Raw genomic sequence first — 19,134 nt, 5'->3', positions numbered from 1 at the left:
ATGATCAGGAATAGTCAACATGGATTCACGAAGATCAAGTCGTGCCTGACCAATCTGATTAGCTTCTATGATGAGGTAACTGGCTCTGTGGATATATACCTTGACTTTGGCAAAGCTTTTGATACGGTCTCCCAAAATATTCTTGCCAGCAAGTTAAGGGAGTATGGATTGGATAAATGGATTGTAAGATGGATAGAAAGCTGGCTAGACTGTTGGGCCCAATGGGTAGTGATCAACGGCTCAATGTCAGGTTGGTGCTCGGTTTCTAGCGGAGTGCCCCAAGGATCAGTTCTTGGACCAGTTTTTTTCAACATCTTTATTAATGATCTGGATGAAGGGATGGATTGTACCCTCAGCAAGTTTGCAGATGACACTTAGCTAGGGGGGGAGAGGTAGATACGCTGGAGGGCAGTGATAGGGTCCAGAGTGATGTGGACAGATTAGAGGATTGGGCCAAAAGAAATCAGATGAGGTTCAACAAAGACAAGTGCAGAGTCCTGCACTTGGGACGGATGAATCCCAACCATTCTTAGAGGCTGGGGGCTGAATGGCTAAGCAGCAGTTCAGCAGAAAAGGACCTGGGGATTACAGTGGATGAGATGCTGTATATGAGTCAACTGTGTGCCCTTGTAGCCAAGAAGGCTAATGGCATATTAGGGTGCATTAGGAGGAGCACTGTCAGCAGATCCAGGGAAGTGATTATTACACTTTATTCGGCTCTGGTGAGGCCACATCTGGAGTATTGTGTCCAGTTCTGGGCCCCCCACTACAAAAAGGATGCAGACACATTGGAGAGGGTCCAGCAGAGGGCAACCAAAATGATTAGGGGGCTGGAGCATGTGATTTATGAGGAGAGGCTGAGGGAGTTGGGTCTGTTTAGTCTGCAGAAGTGAAGAGTGAGGGGGGATTTGATAGCAGCCTTCAACTTCCTGTAGGGAGGTTCCAAAGAGGATGGAGAAAGACTGTTCACAGTAGTGATGGATGGCAGAACAAGGATCAATGGTCTCAAGTTACAGTGGGGGAGGTCTAGGTTGGATATTAAGAAAAACTATTTCACTAGGAGGGTGGTGAAGCACTAGAATGGGTTACGTAGGGAGGTGGTGTAATCTCCATCCCTAGAGGTGTTTAAGTCTCGGCTGGGTTGATTTAGTTGGGATTGGTCCTGCCTTGGGCAGGGGGCTGGACTAGATAACCTCCTGAGGTCTCTTCCAGCTCTATGATTCTATGATTTATTAGCACTTCAAGTTCTTCCTGCTTATTCCCCATACTTCTTGCATTTGTATATAGGCATCTAAGATACTGATCTGATTTTGCCTCCCAGTTCTGCCTTGTTCCTCCTTTATCTCTGCTATTATAGCCCATTCTTCCTCCCATTTCTGAACTTGTATTATATAAGAACATCTGACAATATTATGTAATAGTGTATTCTCTTAAACCTCCAAAAAAATCAATTACACTATAAATAGATTTCACTCACTTATTGCAGTACTGAGCCCAATAACTTTTTTTTTATCAAAAGGCATATGGTCTGGATTTGAAGCCATCAAGAGCTAGATAATCCACCATTTCCCTTGTAGTCTGTTCCAGTGATTAATTACTCATTGTTAAATATTTCTGTTTTTAATTTGCCTGGTTTTTACTTCGAGCCACTGTGTTCTGTTATGCCTTTCTGCACTAGGCCAAAGAGCCCTTTTACCCTGTGTTTTCTCCCCTGAAATGTACTTAATTCATTAGGGTCAAGTCACCTTTTATCTTCTTTTTTGATAAACTATCTAGATTGAGCTTTTTAAGGCATTTTCTGTACCCCGCAAATCATGTTTCTGGCTCTTCTCTTCACCCTCTCTAATATTTCAGCATCCTTTAAAATTTCCTGTGCACACCAGAAATTGATAGTGCATTCTAGTAGTGTCTCACCAATTCCATGCACAATAGTAAAATCCTCTCCTTCCCAGTTAAGACAGGTTGAACATATGTGGTCTGGGACTCTCTGGTCCAGCAACATTCGTGGTCAGGCAGGACCACATGTTGTGGGACTAGAGAGTCCCAACAGCAGAGGTTGCCGGTTGCTGGGAGTGGAGCTAGCCTGAAGTGCAGTAGAGCCTGGGGAGTACCAAAGCCCACAGCTGTAAGGGTGGGGAAGCTGGCAGGGGTCCAGAGCTTGTGGGGCAGTGGAAACCGCAGCTGGGGGGAATTGGGGGAACCACTGGGAGATCCACTGGGGTGGCAGGGCTGCTGCAAGATCAGTAGAGCTGCCAGGAATTCTGGTGGGGCCGCAGGGCTTCAGCGGAGCTTCTGGGATCTCTGGTGAGGATGTCGCGAGGCTGGCAGGGCTGGGAGCTCCAGCAGGCCCGCTGCAAGGCAGATGGGGTCAGGAGCTCTGAGGGGGCTATTGTAGCTTGCAGGGATGAGAGGCTGGGGAGAGGAGCTCAGTGGGGAGTCTAGCAGTCCTCCTCCCAGGTCTCCCCTGGTCCAGCAAACTCCCTTGTCTGGGACTGGTCAGGTCCCAAGGATGCTGGACCAGGGAGGTCCAATCTTACATCCAAGGAATTCATTAGGACTTTTTTTGTCACAATTCCTCATTTGAAACTCATATTGAGGAGTTTGTCCACTGTGAAACCTCAATCTATTTATCAGTTTTCCAGGATACCGACCCTTATTATGTAAGTCTGGACTACGTTCCTCATTCCTAGATGTCTGATCTCACATTTGGCTGTATTAAAACACAGTTTGTTTGATTTGGCCTACCTAACAAGGAGAATCCAGATCAGTCTAAATGACTGCCCTTCCCTCATCATTATTTAGTATTCTGCCAAATTATCATTTGCAAATTTTATCAACAATTATTTTGTATTTCCTTTTAGATCATCTCCAACTATATTGCCTCTAAAGAGCCATATATTAGGACAGGGGTGAACAAAAGAGCATCCGCAGGCCAAATCTGGCCTGCGGACACCCTACCGCTCCTCCGTCCCCAAGCCAGTCAGAGCCTCCTCCCCCGCCGGGGGCGTGCGGCACTTGCAGGGCATAGAGTGAGACTTTGCACGCTCCCCTGACCATAGGCTCTGAAATACCTCACTCCCCTGGTGCTCCAGCCTCATGCTGGAGGGGAAGAGCAGGGAGGATTGAGGTTCAAGGCCTCAGACCAGATTTATTCTTCTGGGGTTCCATGGTTAATGGATTTTATGCCCCCCCCCCCCCCCAGGCTCTGGAGAGGGGCCAAAAATGAGTGTGAGGGATAGGGATGGGGATGCAGGATCTGTGTGGGAGATGGAGTGCAGGAGCAGGTTGGGGGCAGGGGTCTGTCCAGAAGTGAGAGTGCAGGAGCAGGCTGGGGGTAGGGTGTCTGGCCGGGGGGAAGAGGCAGGAGCAGTAGAAGGTACAGGAGCAGGCTGGTGGTAGGTGTCTGGCCATGGGGGACGGACAGGGTGTCTGGCTGGGAGCAGGGGAAGAAACAGGCTGGGGCAAGTGTGTCTGGTCGGGGGAGGGGGCAGAAGCAGGCTGGTGGCAGCACGTTTGGCTGGGGGAGGCGGCAGGTGCAGGCTGGGAGTGTGAGGTCTTGGTGGAGGGAGTGAGTGAGGGGACTCAGTGTGGGAATGAGTGTGGTGTTGGGGGGGGTGTAGGATATGGGCATAAGGGGGTGAAGGCACTTACTTGCTTTCACACGCAGGCAATGTAGCTTAGGCACTGCCACTTGCTGCTTCCAATTGGCTGGATTCTGGCCAATTGGAGCAGTGGGGAAAGCCTCCAGCAAGCATGTCCCTGTGCTGCTGTCCTCAGGTGGGGGAGGGGGAAAGGAAGCAGCAGCATGCATGCTTCCCCGCAAGCTGGATCTGGTGTAGAGCCTTGGGGTCCCCCCCCCCCCCCGCAGGAAGCCAGCGCTGGTGCTCTAATCTTGAGGGGACATGAGGCTGGAGCACCAGTGTGGTTCCCTGCTGCGGGGGGGGGGGGGGGGGGGGGGGTAGGGGGCTGAGCTGGAGCACATCCAGTCTGTACACATCCAGTCATGTTATAGCCTAGCTCAGGGGTTGGCAACCTTTTCAATATTAAATATTTCAATTTAAATATTAGTCTTATCCACCTAGGCAGCTTTTGAGTTGAATTGAAAGATCAGATATAATCTATTTGAATTTCTCAAGAACTTTATTTTGTCTAGTAGTAGTTAATTTTTCTTACTACACATATCCCTATAAAGTGGTGATTGTCTAGGAAAACTACAGAGAGCGATTTTTAAAGGCTGATTGAGAGGTGTACATGCACACGCACACGCCCTTCCTCCCTCCCTCCCTTCAAGGACAGTATTTGAGATTTGGTTTGCACCACAGGGGAGGGGGAAATAGCCTCATTGCTGCAAAGTTCTGTAGGATCTGTAACAATGGGATACTGCAGCTATGGAGTTAGAAATTCCATCTGGAGAAGTGGGTTTTGCCTACAAACATTCATGATGCAATATAACTAACTAACTATATATAGATATAGATAGTTAGTTTCTAAGGTGCGACAGACTACTGCAGTAAAACTCCAATAGTCCGGCATCCAATAGTCCGGCACTCCTGATAGTCCGGCATCAAAATGGCAAGAGCATAGTGAGTGAGCTTCGGCAAAAAATGAGTCACAAGGTAACAGCGGCAGCAGCTGAACTGAGCAAAAAGGGTAAAAAAGGCTTAAAAAAAGAAAGCATTACAGGTATACAGGCAGTCCCCGGGTTACGTACAAGATAAGAACAAACCTACAGTCCCTAAGTTGAATCTGTATGTAAGTCGGAACTGGCGTCCAGATTCAGCCACTGCTGAAACTGACCACCAGTTCTGACTTACATACAGAATCAACTTAAGAACCCCAAGCGTCCCCAAGTCAGCTGCTGCTGAAACTGATCAGCAGCTCATTCCAGGAAGCCCGGGGCAGAGCAAGCCTGCCTCGGGCTTCCTGTAGTCAGTGCTGGTCAGTTTCAGCAGCAGTTGACTTGGGGACGCCTGGGGCAGAGCAGCTGGGGTGCTGCTGCGTTGCTCCAGTAGCGCCGCTCCTCGGCACTACTGGACCAACCCAGCAGCACCCCATCTGCTCTGCCCCAGGCGTCCTGATTCAGCCACTGCTGAAACTGACCAGCAGTGGCTGAATCAGGACGCCTGGGGCAGAGCAGCTGGGGTGCTGCCGGGTTGGTCCAGTAGCGCCCAGAGCGGCGCTGCGGGACCAACCGGCAGCGCCTCAGCTGCTCTGCCACAGGCTTCTGGAGAAAAGCCTAGTCTGCTGGGGGGGGGGGGGCGTACTAGCTGCGCCCCCCCCCCCCCCACCCCAGCAGACCAGGAAGACGTGGGCGGCGGACCGAGACGCACCGCGGTCCCGCCGCCTGGGTCCTCCGCGGCTTTGCTCCCCGTCTCCCTGGCCTGCTAGAGACCAGCAGACCTGGGAGATGGAGAGCAAAGCCTCGGGGAAGCCGGCAGCGGAGCAGCCCAGGCGCGCCTGGGCTGCCCCGCTGCCCGAGCCCCCCCGCGGCTTTGCTCCGCGTCTTCCTGGTCTGCAGACCAGGGAGACGCGGAGAAAGCCCCGGAGTACACGGGCGGCAGGACCGCGAGATCCCGCAGTCCGTGTCCTCCGGGGCGAGCCCCGTTCGTAACTGCGGATCCGACGTAAGTCGGGGACTGCCTGTACTGTATACAGTATGTACAATAAAAAGGGTTAAGAACACTTTATATACAGTATATAATGTATACAGTGTGTGTGTGTGTGTATATATATATATATATATATATATATATATATATATATATATATATATACACACACACACATATACATATATATATATAAAACCAGTTTATAGTACCTCCTGATAGTCCAGCATATCTGATAATCCGGCACCACCTAGGTCCCATAGGTTCCGGATTAACGGAAGTCTACTGTAGTTGTTTTTAAAGTTACAGACGAACACGGCTACCCCTCTGAGACTTTTTAACAAGATAAGTTCTTCAACGATAGCAGACAGACTGTCACAATAAAACTTTGGTGCGTAAAGGGTAAGAAATATCAGGACAAAAGGTTAATATTCTACCTTGTGTTATGTAAAGTAAACCTTTGTTAAAAACAAAGAAATTCCCAGGTCTTTACCAGAATCTCAGCAGCAACTTCTTCTAAATGATAGAACTGTAAAAATGCACTTTTTAAAGCTATAGTAGGATAAAGTTAGTAGTTGTTAGCTCTAGTAGGCATATCTCGACACAAAGAGCTATTGAATTTTGGGTCCCTGATGTAAGTTGGTCAAATGTGAAGGTTTTATATACAAACATATTTGTATTTCAGAGCTGAAGAAAGACCAGTTAAGAAAAGAAAGCTGCAAAGCTGTAGTTTCCAAAAGAAGAAACTAAAACTAATGGAAGCCATGTTGGAAGAACAAAAGAAGTTAAGCAGAGCTATGGAAGAAACCTGTAGGGAAGTGCGCAGGATTCTGGATCAGCAAAACATCATTCAAGTTCAAAGCCTACAGCTACAGGAGAGAATGATGAACCTACTGGAGAAAATGATCTCCAAGTCTAATGTGTAGCTTCCTTTGTGAACGCTACTCAATTACACTATTTAACAATGTTCTAGAAATCCACTATCACACACCTTATGTGTGTCTGTTGCCCTTTTCCCAGGTTTTCTATGGAAATTTAAATATTAGTGTAATCCTAGTGAAACAAAGAGAACAGTTAATGCAGGGTAGGATCTATCCAGTCCAGGATTTTGTGTCATTAAGTAATAACAGTGAGGAAACTGGTGCAATATATACCTAATTGTAACTATTTTTGTACTAAATGGTTAAGGGATGAGTAGCTCTGGGAAATGAAATGTATTGAACTATTTATGCTAAGGTCAAGTATTCTCTTACAAGTAGCAGTGTTGTGTTCTGCTTCATATCAAGGTCTGCAACCTGACCTACTCTGAGAGAAAACAGTAGCATATTTTCCAGACACATTCACTGCAATTCTGGCTTTGTGCAAGCTAGAAACTAGATTCACAATTTTGAAACACACGCAGTGGTTGTGTGGCATGAACTATGATTCTTGTGAAGAGGTAGCTGAGATCACGAAACACATGTTATTTTAAATTCCATGTTGATATGAACAGTACTCAAAAATGAAATATTAAATAATCCACCCAAATACACTTTTGATAAAAAAATAAAACTATATACTGAATACTAAACTGTATTGAAAGTACTTGGACTTGATTTTGATATTAAATGTATAATTTTTTTTCATTATTAACTGGAATCTGTTGACTTTATGAACAACAAACAATTAGAAAACTCCACTTATTCTCTATCACAAAATAAACATATTGTACTGTGTGTATATATTTATATCTATATATATCTCCCTCAAGTTAAATAAAGACAAAGATAACCTTATTTATTATTTGTTGGGCAGACAGTGTGCTCGAGACAGAGTAAAACAGTGGAAATTACTGCTACTGCCCAAGAAGTTTTCATTCTAAAACACAATACAGAGCTCTATGTCCTGGATGCCCCAAATACATGCCTGTCTTGAAGTAAGGTAGAAAATTCATTTTTAATAACACATTTCCAGAACAGTCTCTCTTGTTGATGAAATAATGTCAATATGCTACATGGAAGCAATATATTATAAGGAATGGTTTGAATGAAATTAGGGTGGTCAACATTAATATCACAAGAAGCCACTGAAATCCTAAAGGATGGTCTAGAAATCATCAAGCAGTGTTCTTGTTATCTATATTTATAGAGTACTAGACGATTTATCCAGCATTGTTCAAGTCAAATCATGTTTTCTTCATTTAAAATATTGTTGCAGGATGGGGTTAAGGGTGAAAGGTTCAGTATGAAGGCTGCACCAGGGAGAGAAGACAACACCAATCCTTTTTCACCACAGCAGTTTCGGGCAAGGCGAGAAGCACCTGTCCATGACTGCTGCATCAGACACAGCCAGTGGAGGGATGCATGTCCCCTGGCTGGGGGAGATAGACAGACACATAAACAAGCAAACTCTCTGAAATATAAAGTAGATAGCTGTTCCTTTCCACACCCCTGCACCCTCCTGGCTCAATCCCCATCTCTGGCTCCTTGCTGCCCCCTTGTGGTCATTCTGCAGAATACCTGTCCCTCCTGTCAAACCTCCTCTTTTCCATTTTATGAGAATCAAATTCTAGGCACATCCCATTGTCCTGGCACGACCAAGTCCTTATCTAAGTTATGATAAGAGGAAGCTGCATAACAAATTTAGTGGTCCTAGTTCTTACCATTTAGGAGTTCTTGAAAAAATGGACTCGCGGATGGAAGACAGACACCCATTTCTAAAATATATATAGTAAGATTTCATTAAAAATCACCTTGAATAAATAACTTCTTGGATCTAGATTAATATGTTAGCTCTTTGAGAAACAACTATTACTACTGCTAGGTTAATAGTGCTCCTGCTGTATTTGTGAAGCAAGAGGCCATCTAAGGACTGATTAGACTCATTTATAAAAAATATAAAAAAGTATTCCAATTAGTGGCTACAGACCAGAATTCTCAAATAGTGCTTGCATTTATATAACAGTCTTGCCATCCAAGCAATTTCAAAGCACGTGACGTTTAATTTAACCTTCAGAATACTGCTGTGATGTAGGTAATATTGATCTTCTACAGAGGTTAAATATAAGGTAATGATTTCCATGTTAAATACAGAGAAATTCAAGATATGTCTACACTATATGCTTCTTTTGGCAACAGAGTACATACTTTGGTATACCCTTTTAGCATGGATGTAAAAAGTAGCAGTGTAGATTAGCAATGGGCAACCTAGGGCACTGAGGGGCATGGGGTGATGCAGGGGCTCAGGCTGGGGGGAATCATGGGGCTGAGGGGAGCGAGGCTGGAGCAGAGGGAAGATGTGAGGGGGAGATACAATTTTACTTTGCAGAAGCTATACTTTCCTTTATTCCTCACTTTGCCTTCCTCTCCAACTAGTTATTTGGCTGCATTCTCTCTCTCTCTCTCACCTTTTCTGTGTTACTCCCCCAACCCTCTCCTGTCCCCAAACTCCCTCTCGTACCGCCACCCCACACCCTCTCCTGCCAGCAAACTTCCAGACCCTACCCTCCTCACCTCTTCCCGCACCCTCATCCCTATTCTACTCACTGGCAACCCTGTCCTGCACATTGAGCCCCTCATTTTTGTTCCCACTTCAGAGCCTAAGGGGATCCACAAAATCCACTAACTTTGGAACTCCAGAAAAGTAAATCTGGCCTATGGGAAGCCCTGAGCCTCAGTCCTCCCTGTATCTTCCCCTTACCCCGTGGAGTACCAGAAGAGTGAGGTCTCAGTTGGGGGCCATATCACTGAGGGTTGTGGGTTTTGGGAGGAGTTTTATTGCTTCTCACTTGTGTGATCTGCAGTTGATTTTTCTGTGGGTCAGTGATTCTCGACCCAAAAAAGGTTCTCCACCCCTGCCATAAATAAAGAAAACATTGAAACCTTTTGTGTTGAACATAATTTACTTTATTTAAAATGAAGTTTGATCAACTAACATGAGAGTTAAAATATTTAATTTGTTTAATAATTTAAATTCAACTATTCTCCCCAGCTGTAGTACTAGCAAAATGGCTTGGGCGTAATTATGTAATTAATGGTGAGTTTCCATTAGCAACTGGTTGTCCATGGAAAGGTTTGCATTGACACAGGTGGTCCATGGAGTGTGTGGTAGAGAGAATCCCTCACCCCTCTCAAGAGAGTGGCACTGCCCAGGCCAGGAGGGATAAATCTTGGTACACCACTTCAGAAAGGTTGCTGACCCTTAAAACAGAGAATCTTGTAGTTCCCCACTACTAGAATTTTTCTCTTCTGTAGGTACTCCTGGGGTAATTCTGTTCAAAAAATTAAATTCTTTTCACGGTATTTTAAATTGTGCAAAATTCATCATATCTTATTTGTCAAAATAAGACTATGTAATCATACCACTTTCCATTATTATCGTGCAGGGGATGATTCCTGCTGGCTTTCTGCTTTCCCAACTTCCTACAGCTGGAACCTTCTCCTGCACATGGAAAGACGCTGGCTGGGGGAGGCAGTTGGGAGAGGTCACTTCCTTCCCATAATAGAGAAAGGGTCTGGCAGTGGGGAGCTGCTGAAGCTTTTCACTGATACAAGTAACACACCACAGCGGACACAGCTTGTGTTTCTCACTGCAGCATGTAGCTACATGCACCTTACATGCCACTGCTATCAGTATGTAGTATAGATGTAGTCTAAGGATATATCTACAATGACAGCTATGACGGGGGTCTTCTCAGCATGGATAGCCAGACATTCTAGTTCTACTTAAACTAGCATGCTATAATTAGCAGTGTGACTACGGTGACACGGGCTATGACTTATGCTAGCTGAATACAAGCTCCCCTTTTCTCCTGGGAACATTCTCAGGTTGCTAGCATAAGCCACTGCTAATACCACAGCAGCCACATTGCTGTTGGGGGCTGTGTCTACACTGCCTGCAAGTTTTTGGGCTCAGGGTTAGCTCAGTGGTTTGAGCATTGGCCTGCTAAACCCAGGATTGTGAGTTCAATCCTTGCAGAGGCCTTTTAGAGCTTTGGGGCAAAAATTTGTCAGGGATGGTACTTGGTGCTGCTGTGAAGGCAGGGGACTGGACTTGATGACCTTTCAAGGTCCCTTTCAGTTCTAGGAGAGAGGCAATCTCCATTATATTATATATATTAACACTGATGTTCTAATGTAAGAAATCAGGGCTTCTTGCGCAAGAACTATGACGCTCCCGCTCAGGAATAAGCCCTCTTGCGCAAGAGGCCAGTGTAGACAAGCAACATGAATTTCTTGCACAAGAAAGCCCAATGGCTAAATTGGCCATCAGAGCTTTCTTGTGCAATAGAGCGTCTGCACTGGCACGGATCAGTGTAGACGCTCTCTTGCGCAAATACTTTAACGCAAAAACTCTTGCATTAAAAGTATTTGTGCAAAATCTTGCCAATGTAGACATAGCCTATGAGTTCTAGCTCAACCAGAAGTTGCATGTTTGTTTACCTGCACTAGGAAGCATCCTCCCACCTACTGTGTAAACAGGCTAAGACATAGTTTGCCCTAGGGCCTAAGCCATATTGGCAGCACCTGTGCCATTTCCCAATTTAATCACTAGACTACATTCCCTCTCTGAATTTATCTTTAAAGTTGTTTGTATTGTCTATATTATTTACCATAAAGCGAGCTGTGCTACTGCTCTTTCTATATGCATATATACCTATTTATATGTCTGATATCAACACTGTGTTAGATGAAGGTCTACTAATAATTAAATCAAAAGAAACCTTGCATTGACCAAATATATTAGTTCATATTAGTTTTTTTTCTTTTGTTGCACTTTAGTTTTCAGCAAAATTATAACTGGGCTTGGGTGCATAAACACTCTGGTTGCATCTTTGGTCAGCCTTTAAGTGGGCTAGTACCTTCAAACAATGCTTCCAGCCTGGCAAATTCAGGTAATTTCTCTTCAGTACCTATTGTTTGTGCTATCTATTATTAAAGAAATGCCCACCTCACTTCACAGAAGAAACAATAACACTCAAATTGTATTTAAATTAGCTGCTTGAATCTTAAAATAATAAATTCCATCACTTGGCAACACTAGGCCAAACACATCTTTGAACTTTGTACAGTAAACTATTTAGTTGCCATCCTGATTTACATGCTGTTTGACTTTTACCTCCATAGTAATATTGAGAGGTTTTATTCTGTTACCTAAGTAGTAAATTCTCTCATTCAAAACGAAGCTACTTCATTTTAGTGGCTTAGGCTTAACAGCCTAAACTGCCTCTGAGACACATTCAAACTCAGTCCAAATTCCTTTGTGCTCAATCTATGCCACACTGGCTGGTGCCTCCCTCAATTTAAGAAATTATTTTAAAATGGCTGATTTAGGGTTTGGCTACCCTACAATAATGGGATATGAATTCAGCTTTTATGGATATACTTGATTTAGCTTTCATCTAGGTATCTTGGGTATCAGAAGAGTGAAGTCATCACAGCTCATGCTTCAGACTCTTGGGAGGTAAGCCTGCCTGAAACTCTGGAAAAATCAGCATACACCAGCTGAATGAGTAAAGCAAGCTGTCATTGCTTCTTCTGGTACCCAATATAGCTACATTAAAGCTAGAGAATATATCAGCCTGAGGTGCCATCACACTCTGCAATGTAGATAGTCTCCAAGTAAACAGAAAGCAAAATGGGATGGTGATTAAATTCTAGTCAGGGGTATATATGCATAGGGAATAATATATAGTCCTCTTCTAATTTCCCTGCTTTTGTTTTCAAATGTTAGAATACATTTCACACTCTTATGTGTTAGTTGGCTTCAGGTAAGGATTAAGTTTTTGAGAGATTCAGTTAGCACCAGTTAGAACCTGAACACTTTGTTCTAACATTAAGATGACTGGTGGGCTTCGCAAGTTTAAGATACTGCTTCTATGCACACGTATAATTTAGGGGAAGGAAACTCTATGTTGGCTGAAGAGAAGTTAAAGAGGGCCAAGGGGAGATATAAGAAAGTGAGAGACTTGCACACAGGTTAGATTAAAAAACAAAACTGAGGAAGGAGAGAAAACCTAGAAGAATGGAAAAATATTAATTAAGGAGAAAAGGGAAAGAGGAAAAAATAAACTTAGAAATAGCCAAAATGGAGGAAAAGACACCCAGATACTCAAATTTTTGTCTAGGACTGTAACAAGGAATAAAAGAAAAATGCAAGAAAAATTTAGTGTGTTAACATATTTTATGCAGCCCTCAACTGAAACATTAGTCAAATAACTAATGATGTACCTAAAGTAATATTACTATTTTTATTAGAGAAATATCTGAGCATAGCAGCACAAATATTTTTTTTTACCTCAAAGAGGAGTTGGTTTTGGGTTTTTTGCAAGTCCCACTAATAACAGGATTGCATTGTAACTAGACAGGATCTTCCTATGTTGACAATAGCAATTAGAGGGACAAGGTAGGTGAGGTAATATCTTTTAGTAGGCCAATTTATGTTGATGAGATTAGAGTGTCAAGCTTTTGAACTTTCATCTTTTTTGTGTTTGCTCATCTACATAGAGAGTGAGAGTGTAGAACTAAAAAAAAAAAAAACCCTAACATTTCCCTTTTGTGTCTGTCAATCAACTTAGTATGACCAAATGAAGGCCTTATCTTTTCTTCCAAGCCCTCTGTTTCCTCCTTTCTCTGTTACTACTGACAACACCAGCATCCTCTAAAACTTTCATCTTTGATTTTGTTCTCTTTCCCCACAAATCCCGGCTATTTACAAATCTTGACTTTTTTTCCCTCAACAATATTTCTGAGGCCTTGGCCTTCTTTTCCTGTTCACATGGAAAAACTTTCATTCAGATTTTTATCTTGATATCTCTTCTCTGATCTACCTATTGACCTTACACTGACAATGTTGTGGCTTTCTGGATGCATGGGAAACACCCACTGACCCAAACAGAGTTTCAAAGGTGTGAGTTGACATACTGATCTTATGAGCACTTATGTTCTGATCAATGGGACTGTTCAGGTGAGTACACTACTAAGCTATGTATATTTCCAGGATCAGATCCCATGATGGTAGATGGTGGATGATCAGATCACAATTCTTTTACATTTGGGAGACTTTTTACCATGAAAGCTTATTCATGTGGACACACCTTTACAGCTGTGTGGAGTCCCACTAACCACAATAAGGTTCACATGTGAAATCAGATTGCAGGACTACGGCCATATTCTACTCTCTCCCAAATTAATTGCTGTTGTTATTCCCAGAACACAATAATACCCCCTTTAAAAGGAGAGAGTATCCAAGAGAGGAAGAGAACACATTCTCTCCTTTTAAGAAGAGAGAATGGTTGACTCCTGTGATGGTTCCCCCATTCTTTATGAAAATTGCCTCATGAATATTAATATGCATAACTGGAGATGCTTTGAACAAGATACCTAATATAACCTATTAATTTTAAAGTTACAATTGTCTGGATCTGTATATCCTATTTTGGTGCATGTATCATTCTTGTATGAGAAGTTCAAAGTATGAAGTATGAGACTGTTCATAGTTTTAAAGTGCTGACGAGAGCCATTACTGATGAAAGAGTTTGTCTCTGACTTGAAGATTATGCCTGAAATAAGAACAGCTCTTTAGGGTAAGAATCTGCCGTCAATAAGTTTTTTAGCTATGCATTTCTTTTCATTTAGTAACATACTTTGATCTGTCTGTTTTCAATTGCAACTGCTTAAATCCTACCATTTGTACTCAACCCCCACCCCTTTGCTTATTATCAAGCCCAGTGTAAATAATTTTTACCTGGGGGGGGGGACCAGTGTGCATATCCCCCTTTCACTGATAAAGAGGACGAACATCTTCATTAGGTTTCCTTGTGTAAAACTTTTACACAGAGAAAGATGAACATAATTTGTTGAGGGAAAGTCAACATGGTTTCTGTAAAGGGAAATCATGCCTTATCTACTAGAGTTCTTTGAGGGGGTCAACAAACATGTGGACAAGGGGGATCCAGTGGATATAGTGTACTTAAATTTCCAGAAAGCCTTTGACAAGGTCCCTCACCAAAGGCTCTTAAGTAAAGTTAATTGACATGGGATAAAAGAGAAAGTCCTGTCATGGCTTAATAACTGATTAAAAGACAGGAAACAAAGGGTAGGAATAAATGGTAAATTTTCAGAATGGAGAGAGGTAACTAGTGGTGTCCCCGAAGGGTCCATACTGGGACTAATCCTATTCAACCTATTTATAAATGAACTGGAGAAAGGGGTAAACAGTGAGGTGGCAAAATTTGCAGATAATACTAAACTGTTTGAGATACTTAATACCAAAGCAGAGTGTGAAGAGCTTCAAAAAGATCTTATTAAGTGACTGGACAACAAAATGGCAAATGAAATTTAATGTTGATAAATGTAAAGTAATGCACATTGGAAAAACTAATCCCAACTATATATACAATATGATGGGAACTAATTTAGATCCAACTACTCAAGAGAAAGATCTTGGAGTCATTGTGGATAGTTCACATCCACTCAGTGTGCAGCGGCAGTCAAAAAAGCAAATAAAATGTTAGGACACCTTCTATGTAAGACATCTTCTATGAGCAGCTTCAGGCAGAATTGGAGTCTACACTACACCATATCTTACCATCATCATGGGTGATCTGAATGCCAAAGTGGGAAATGACGACACACACTATGACAGGGCCATGGGCAGACATGGGTGTGGCACCATGAATGATAATGGTGAGAGACTTGTAGGGTTTTATTCTGTCAAAAATCTGGTCATTGGAGGGACTCTCTTCCCACACCGCAACATTCACAAGCTGACTTGGTTTTCACCAAATGGCAAAGAACCAGATCGACCAGTTGATGATCAATGGTACATGGAGATGCTGCTTGCAAGATGTGAAAGTGCAGAGAGGAGTGGACGTTGGTAAAGATCACAATTTAGTGATGGCACTTGTGAAACTTAAGCTGCGAAGAACAGGTATTAAGACATCCATACAAAGACGCTTCAATGTCGAAAAGCTACGAGATGTCACCACAAAGGCTGCCTTCACCATTCAACTGAGGAACAGATTTCAAGCTTTGCAAGATTTAAGGGATGACATATCTACCAGTATCACAGATAAAATCAACATGGCATGGGAACAGATTGCATCAGCCTACACAAAGAGCAGCGAGGCCTGTCTGGGTTCAAGGATAGGAAGAGGAAGGAGTGGATTAAGCTTGATACATGGAAAGCCATCAAAGAGAGACGGGACATAAAGAAGAAACTGGTAGATGCCAAATCAGCCAGAATTCAAGAAAGATACAAGCAGAATTACAGAGAGGCAAATTGAAAAGTAAAGAAGTTAGTAAGGGCAGACAAACAAGCTTTCATGGAGGACCTTGCAACAAAAGCTGAAGATGCAGCTAATCAAGGGGAGCAAAGAAACATGTACAGAATCACCATGCTTGTTTTTGGCAAGTATCATGGCAGGACAAGTGCCCCCGTTAAGGACAAACAAGGGCAGTTACTGTCAACAGGGTAGATCAAGAAGCACTCTGGACAGAACATTTCAGAGAGGTTTTGAATAGACAAGCCCCTGAAGAAGCGGACATTCAAGAAGCTGAGGAGGACCTTGATATTCATATTGATCTACCAGAGAAAGAAGAAATAGTGCAGCCATCAGATCCCTGAAAAATGGCAAAGCTCTAGGACCTGACAACCTGGACGCGGAGTTGTTTAAAGCAGACGCAGAACTTGCAGCCACCATTCTCCAACCACTGTCTGCAGCAATTTGGGAAGGACAACAGATACCCAAGGAACTGGACCAAAGGAGTCATCATCAAGATTCCTAAGAAAGGAGCACTCAGCAACTGCAACAATTGGCACGGGGATCACCCTTCTATCCGTACCCAGCAAGATCCTAGCCAAGGTCATCATCCAGCGGATTTCAGATGCTGTCAACAAGTCTCAGAGAAAAGAACAAGCTGGATTTTGCAAGGGAAAAGGATGTATAGACCAGATTTTCACCCTGAGAAACATCATAGAGCAGTACACAGAGTGGCAGAGACAGTTGTACATAAACTTTGTTGACTTTGAGAAGGCTTTTGACAGCATACACAGAGAAAGCCTTTGGTGCATTCTGAGAGCCTACGGAATCCCTCTACAAGTGGTCCAGCTCATTAAGAGTTTTTACACCAACTTCACATGTAGCATAGGATACTGCAATCTATCTTTCGAAGTCAAGACTGGGGTCAGACAGGGATGCGTCATATCTGCACTACTCTTCTTCTGGCTAACTCTTAGTCCAACCTGATGTCCAAAGGTGCATAGGTGTTGTCTTTTCCTGCATGTGTTCATGGGTATGGGAAAGTAACGCAAGATCATCCGCAAAGTCAAGGTCTTCCAATGTGGAAAAAGGTGTCCATCTGATACCTCTTGACACATCTGCTGTTGTTTTCCACATCACCCAGTCAGTCACGATGTTGAAAACAGAGATTATGATTCTCAATATAGATTCACCAGCACCAATCAAGATAGATGATGCAGACTTACCCAGCATAGGCAGCTTTATGTACTTAGGCAGCATCATCCGCCATGATGGAGGCACCAAGAACAACATTCAGAGCAGACTAAGTAAGGCCAGAAATGTCCTCAGGAGTATGAACAATGTATGGAGATCGACACAGTACAGTGTCCACATCAAACTTAAGCTGTACCAAAGCTGTGTCATATCAACACTATTATGCGGCTCAGAGTGCTGGCAGATGACAGAGTGCAACAGTGCCAAGCTCTCATCCTTTCACACCACCAGCCTTCATAAGATACTTCGCATCTTTTAGCCGAAAACAATCTCCAACCACGACCTGCTCCTGCGATGCCACCAGGAGGACATGACCACTATCATTATGAGAAGACGCTGGAGATGGATAGGGCACGTGATGAGAAGGGAGGCAGACACCATTGTAAAGATAGCACTTCACTGGACGCCTGAAGGACAACGGAAACGTGGGAGGCCCAAGATAACCTGGCGACGTACTGTTGAGGCAGATATGAAGAGAATGAACTACAACTGGGACACACTGGAGAAAGTGGCCAAAGACAAACAAAAATGGAGAACCTTTGTTGCTGCCCTACCCACCAGCGGGTGTAATAGGCGTTAACTAACTACCTATGCCCACATCTTGAATACTGTGTACAGATGTGGTTGCCTCATTTCAAAAAAGTTATATTGGCATTGGAAAAGGTTCAGAAAAGGACAACAAAAATTATTAGGGGTTTGGAATGGGGTCAATATGAAGAGAGAATAAAGGACTTTAACAGGGTTTAATAAAGAACTAAATAGATTCATGGAGGATAGGTCCATCAAAGGCTATTAGCCAGGATAGGTAGAAATGGTATTTCTAGCCTCTGTTTGTTAGAGGCAGAAAATGGATGACAAGAGAGGGATCATGTGATGATTACTTGTTCTGTTCACTCCCTCTGGGGCTTCTGGCATTGGCCAGTACTGGAAGACAGGATACTGGTCTAGCTGGACCTAGGGTCTGATCCAGTATGGCTATTTTTATGATTTATTTAGGATTTTAATCCCTTTTGGAGGTTGATTTCCTAAGTGGTGTGCCATTAAACTGCATCCTCCCAGAGCTAAAGTGGTTAAGTGTTTGCATTGCTTTTCAGAGGGGTGGTAACCCTAACTCTGTGCTTTGTTTGGGGCAGATTAGAGGATCTGGTCCAGCAAGAGAGCATGGTGGGGAGTACTAGAAAGCAAGAAGATGGGTGTCAGTGGCATGATCAGCACACAAAGGAACAATCCCAAGGGGTCTTCTGTGATCACACCCAGTCATATCTCCACTTTGTTGTCAGCCTCTATCAGCTGAGGAACAAAGTACTAAATTAAACCCTGCACATATAACTGCATCCATGTAGACAGACCTCTAAGCGTGCATGGCCCTCCTGTAAAAACACACCTCTTTTCCACTAAATATTTTGCAAAGGAAGATGCCAGCCTAGTAACACAGCAGATTAATGCACTAAGGATGAGAGTTTGAGATGGAGGCCCTAGTGCATCTTTTTGGGAAAACACTTGTGCCTGGGTGTTTATCTACTGGTATATTCCCAAGGTAACAGTTACCTGTGTATTTAATGGAACATGGAATATTTGTTGTTCTCACAATACAACACAATATCCTTCCATAAAGCCTACAAAAAAAAAACCCTCTTCTGTACAAGGTCACACTTTAGTTTTCCAATTATTTCAGTGTCTATGAATGTTATTTCAATATTATGTTTGAATGCTATGTTTGAGATTGGTACTAATTTTACTTAAAAGAAATTAACCCGTGTATATTATTAAATCTACAAACTTCTTTACATACTCAACAGGTGAGAAGTACTTATCATGGCTCGAAATACACTTGTTTAAGTGATTAAGAGTCTCACTTTTGCATTACATTAAAATATATATTTAGAAAATTAATTACATCTACTTTAAAAAAGATACACACTACACTGATTCATAAACAAAGCTTGAACATGTTTAACTAAACTGGTATTTAATTCGATATTGTGAAAGCAGGGCAAACCCTTATGAGAACACAATAAGGCCTTGTTTATA

General features: G+C 43.1%; 1 protein-coding gene and 1 long non-coding RNA gene across 3 annotated transcripts in view; one reads left to right on the top strand and one right to left on the bottom strand.

Annotated features, from left to right (window-relative positions):
- Positions 1-7,362, top strand: part of MSANTD1 (Myb/SANT DNA binding domain containing 1) — a 32,512-nt gene extending 25,150 nt beyond the window's left edge. Inside the window, exon 4 of the mRNA XM_025187341.2 lies at positions 6,295-7,362. Coding sequence (XP_025043126.1) covers positions 6,295-6,535 — 241 coding nt within the window. The 3' untranslated portion in view covers positions 6,536-7,362. The remainder of the gene's footprint in view (positions 1-6,294) is intronic.
- The window catches only part of LOC106732361 (uncharacterized), a 116,149-nt gene that overhangs the window by 89,374 nt on the left and 7,641 nt on the right, over positions 1-19,134 (bottom strand). The window lies entirely within an intron of this gene.

Source organism: Pelodiscus sinensis, chromosome 5 (assembly GCF_049634645.1).
Source record: "Pelodiscus sinensis isolate JC-2024 chromosome 5, ASM4963464v1, whole genome shotgun sequence".
In the NCBI taxonomy this organism is placed as follows: domain Eukaryota; kingdom Metazoa; phylum Chordata; order Testudines; family Trionychidae; genus Pelodiscus; species Pelodiscus sinensis.
Note: the sequence above shows the minus strand (reverse complement) of the source record. Positions and strands in the feature narration are given on the sequence as shown.